Source organism: Antedon mediterranea, chromosome 7 (assembly GCF_964355755.1).
Source record: "Antedon mediterranea chromosome 7, ecAntMedi1.1, whole genome shotgun sequence".
In the NCBI taxonomy this organism is placed as follows: domain Eukaryota; kingdom Metazoa; phylum Echinodermata; class Crinoidea; order Comatulida; family Antedonidae; genus Antedon; species Antedon mediterranea.
The window spans coordinates 806,425-811,802 of NC_092676.1; the positions used below are offsets into that span (position 1 = coordinate 806,425).

Genomic DNA, 5,378 nt, shown 5'->3' on the forward strand with positions numbered 1-5,378 from the left:
CATCAATTGATACTAATCGGCAGTAGACCCTACAGATAAAATCACCCGTCGTTTGAATACATTAATCCTTCTATAATGTTCTCAACTCTTGATCAGCGATGATGATGAAATACGAACGCGGCTTTATACATTACTCGTAATTTGAAATTAATGTCATAAGGTATTCAAGGTTTTAATGTAAGAGATCTCCACTTGAAGTGGTTCATTTAAGGGACATAGATTATCAGGAATGACAACTCGTGGAATTTACACTAATGGAGAACATGATTATTACTTTTATATAGATCCTAATGGAATGATATCAAATTACAGCTAATTCCCATTAACATTTTTGTTGAGGATGGACGCAAATTGGAAAAGTAATTAACTTGGTTAACTCCATTTATACGATATAATTTGTTAACAACATTATTACGGACGCTAACGCATGGATATAAAAACTTCGTCATAAACACAACGACGTTACGCATAAATTGGGAATTTAACAACTATTAAAGAAAATTAATTATATTTCAATTCATAATTATACAATTAATTAAACCATCCCTGATCAAACTGATTGTTAGAATTAATTTAAATCAGGGAAGAGTGATAATTTCAATCTTCTCTGATTTAAACTTAAAATTTAAAGTTCATAAGAAAACAAAATCTTAACTCTGTCACCATTAGCTTTCTATAAATAAAAGCTGACAAATTATTTCTATCCATTTATTTCAAACATTGCATGCATCAAGTAAACTAAGAAAAAAATAAGTAAAATAAGAGAAAAATGAGGAAAATAATTGATTTTTAATTGGTTAAATTTAAAAAAACGTAATAATCGTTTTAGTTGGTGTACACCAATTGTGTTTCAACCTGTTTTGTTTTCCTTCATGGAAATCCAAATGAGATTTAAAATTAACTTCCCAATATACTATTATTGCACTTTTCAAGGTTTACAGCGTGACGTTTACTCTACACGAATGCTGATTGGCTGGCTTAATATCCTGGAAGGAGGGACTATTGGCAAGTCGTCTGCAACATCTGTTCAGACTATGAGAAGGAATTACTGCCTATGTTAACGCCAAACTACACTGATGTGAAGAGAAAGCATGGAGATATTATGTGTTACTGTCATAAATGTATTCACGTAAGTTTGTTGTCTTAGGATTGATGTTGCAACAATGTATACAGTATTGTTTGTAGGGTTTTTATTCACTCTTTCCAGTGTTCAAGCGATTAAATACATTGAACGACCGTCAAATACATCTGTAACCATTGGAGATGCTGTCATCTTGCGATGCTCAGTCTCTGGCAAAGGAAAGTCAAAATTATACTGGGAAAGATTAGGAGAGCCAAGGTACAATGAGTACATCAGTATGGACGCGAACATCGACCCGTATGGAGTTTATGGTCGAGATATCAAGTCCCGATATTCTGTCGTTGGAAATCAAAAATTAGGTGAATATCATTTAAAAATTGAAAGAGTAAACGTTGATGACGATGGAGAATTTGCTTGTGTATATTTTGAAAATGGGTATAGAGATAAACATTACGTCAGTTCTTATGTGACGGTAATGTGGCCTGCGCCTGAACCACCTAAATGTCAGGTAACATACAGTATTAGTTCACAGCGGGTATCATTAATATGCTTGTCTCGCGGGGGACATCCAGTAGCCTCGCTTGCATGGACAAATGGAAAAACAAAATTGATAGGAGCGCCTCGAAAAACAAACGATGTCTCTTTGAATATTTATCAGCCGGGGACTAAAAAGTTTACAGAGAGCGTTTTTACATGTGTCGCAACTACACCGGCACTAGAGACTCCTCGAATTTGTAAAGTTTTACCCGTCTACATAAATTGGCACCGAAACAACTTATTTACAGGCGATGACGTTATCTTGACGTGTAAGGTGTTCGCACATGAAAACGACTTGGCAATTTCATGGCGAATTAACAACCAAATTGTAGAAAATTCCGGAAAATTAACGGAATTCAAAGACGGAAAACGAAAGTTGATAATATATGATCTCGATATTACAGATAATGAGCTAAAAGTAACGTGTATAGTTCGAAATCGAGATGGACTGACAGGAAATGCTAGCGAAATACTTTACGTGAGCAGACAAGAATATATAGTGTATAAACCCACTCACACTACCACGCAAAGTACACTCACACCAACGACCTTGAGTTACCTTACAACGAAAGCTACTTTATTGACCAAGAATAAAAATGGAGATATTAACAATATAATTACAACATCTGTAAAACCTACATTAGCAACTTTAACACAAAATGCTAACGTTAGTGCAATTGAGGGAACGGTCGCGTACGATAATTTACCGGGTCCGCCATTTGAAGTTGGCGTCAACGGAAAAGATGCACTCCTTTACAAAAGTTTCATGATTATTGTTAGTGTTGTTGCATTAGTATTATTTATTCTTTTGATTACATATGGAATGCGTTATCGTAGATCGAAAACGCGTTCGCGACTCGAAAAACAGCGTCAACTTGATGAAAAGTGTAAAGAAAGCGTTCCAATGACTAGAGTTATGAGTGACATGGCCAGTGAAAGTAAAAGGTCGGATAATGAAGATAGTGGAATATCATTTGGTACCGAAATAGAATCAAATATAGACTGTAATACTATTGATTATAAACAACGAGTTATGAACGCGTACCCTGATCTTATCATTAATCAGGACAAATGTATTGATAAGAAAAAAGATGAGCCAATCTATATGTGTCTAAATAATTGTTCTGATGAAGAATCTGAGGATGAAAAATATCAACAGAAAGAGACAAATAATAATCCTGTTTATATGAAACTTGACCGCGAAGCGGAGGAGAGGGACGAGGTTTATTGCAGCGTTGAAATCGGTAACCCTTTTCCAAATAAGGATAAAGACACGCACAAGCATTTGTACGCAGTGCTTGAGAGCGATTCAGAAAGTTGCGTCGTTAGTGATATGAGAGAAAGTGATTTTTGCAATAGTGGATATTATAGCGCCGATTCTCCATGTGAATACGAAGAACTTCCTGAAAGTCTACCCACACGTAAACAGTGTCCTGAACCCTGTGCGTATGCGGTCACAGACCTTAGAGAGGTAAACCGTCCTCTACGACCATCACTAAAACAAACTTTATGGAAGAAGTTAAAAAAGGGTAGTAGTAACTCTTTAAAAGATAACAGGGAACATATATCGAGACGTAGTTTACCCAAACCATCACACAAAAAGGAAATAAGCCGTGATAACGTGCATAACCCACTAACAAAAACGAGCAGTTGTCCTTTAGTTATTCCCGTCGTCGAAAGTGCAAGAACACCAAATATGGAAACTCTTAAAAGGTTACGAAACGCGCACTTCATGGCCAACAGGCCACTGATTAGTCGACCAATATTTGGACGAACTGTAAGTACAGAACAAGGAATTGTTGTCACAGACGATTATGCTGAATTAGATATTAATCCGCCATTTTCAGAAAACCAAAAAGACGATACATATGAGTCACTTGATGAGTATACCATTGTTAAAAAAAGTAGTCCCATCGGCAAAAGGCCTATCAGACTAAGTCCATCTTTCCATGGACGAGAACTCCCAAAACTAAAAAAGTCAGTATCATGTCGGAGATGTGGCTCCCCAACAGATCGTGGATTTTATAGTTCCAGTTCAGAGGAGGAAGTTAGGAACACTGGCCCACAAACACCACCTAGGATTTTAAAAAATTACAAACGAATTGATCAGATTCGAAAAGATGAAGCTCGATTAAAACGTGCTTCTTGGCCAAATCGCCAGCAAACTCGAACAGAGAAACTATTAAATAAATCTAACGCATATTCGGTTGTAGAATTAGATTAAAACGTTATCGGACTTTAATCAGTTTTTGTACCGTGGTATGTAAACAAAAACAAGTTATAATGAAACGTGTTATTACTTATTTATTAAGGAAGGTGGTGTATCCATATAAGTTTGATTCCCACTAGGACGGAAAGTAAGAACGTGATTGGTCAAATTACTGTGGTGCGCCTACGTACTTGCGTTGCATCCTATGCTTACGTTATGCCCTGATCTTGTACACATCTAATGGAAACCCTGTTCTGATCATTTACACATCTAATGGTACCATTTCAATTCATTAGTGAGAATATAAAATTACGACATTGTATAAATAAAGTTTATTATCAAAGAAAAATCAAATGACCTATTAAATGTTAGCATAAGGTAAATTATAATAGTTTAATACAAATAAAAAATTGATATATGTACAATTTAGAGTGAATGTAAGAAGTAACATGCTATGTATTAATTGTGTTTATACATGTGAATTACCGCAGTCACATTTAGTGTTCTTTATATATATAGCAAAAGAAGACAATAGGACCATTATTCTGAAAGAGAAACTATATGATACGATTATACGATATAGGAAGTCAACTTTAATTCCATTAGGTCCAAAACAAAAGTTAAATGATCACCTATCTAATAATAAACGTTGAAAATGTATTATAACATGTTACAAACAAAAATACGACTACAGTACGGTGTGCAAAATGTATTACAACTGAATAAAGTAGTAACAACAGTTTTACAATATAGAATGTATTTTGTATGTTTGAAAAGCAGTTAAATAATGACAGCAGCACACAGTAGCAATGCGCATTTGATAAATATCTGGTTTGTCTTCAACCTATTTCCAGTTTAAACATCCCTTTTCTCGGATGATTCGACTAATCTGTTTTGTCAGTTTACAGATGAATATAAGAATAATACGTGGGACTAATGTTGAATCACGGAGGAATTATTTCACTGAATGATTTCCACGCAATCAGAAGAAGTTCTAAAGTGCATCGATTGTTTTCATATAGAAAGTATACTGTAGATATCACCGGTGTAGATATATATATATTTAGGCTGATTTTCTTATTTTGCGCAAAAAAACAAAATAGAATTGAACAAGGGAATTTTACGGTTTGTATTGAAAACACTTCATAGTATTTTTTTAAGCATCAAGGTGTTAAAACCTCAATAATTTGTTTGTAATGCGTCCAAACGGAAACAATTGTGAAGGCTAAGCCGTGGGTCAGTTTACCAGATGTTGTTTGCAGTCGCTCTGTCTTGCTGGTTAAAACTAGAAATTGTACATTTCAACTGTATCGTTATTATATTCCGTTGTTTCATAAGATTCACTGAAATCGCGTGTTAACCAGAGTATCTTTTAATATCCGATTAATATTAATAAGTTTAAAATAGACATGACAGATTAGGTTTACAATCGCTTGCTGCAGAATAAATCAATATACAAGATCTTAAAAGCTAAGCATGATTAAGACAATCAATTTGAAGAAAAATATATGTACGACCAATCCAAAACAAACCCATATGAGGAAATATTTT

At 34.6% G+C, this 5,378-nt stretch overlaps 1 protein-coding gene across 1 annotated transcript; it reads left to right on the forward strand.

Moving 5' to 3' along the window:
• Nucleotides 1-1,062: 1,062 nt before the first annotated feature.
• LOC140054468 (uncharacterized) lies at nucleotides 1,063-4,889 on the forward strand. The gene has a single exon (XM_072099469.1). It carries the CDS (start codon nucleotides 1,164-1,166, stop codon nucleotides 3,840-3,842), a length of 2,679 nt encoding a protein of 892 aa, XP_071955570.1. The 5' UTR covers nucleotides 1,063-1,163; the 3' UTR covers nucleotides 3,843-4,889.
• Nucleotides 4,890-5,378: the final 489 nt, after the last annotated feature.

What these genes read in the sequence shown, in the direction of transcription:
- LOC140054468 (XM_072099469.1), top strand. Translation starts at nt 1,164, where the DNA reads ATGTATACAGTATTGTTTGTAGGGTTTTTATTCACTCTTTCCAGTGTT.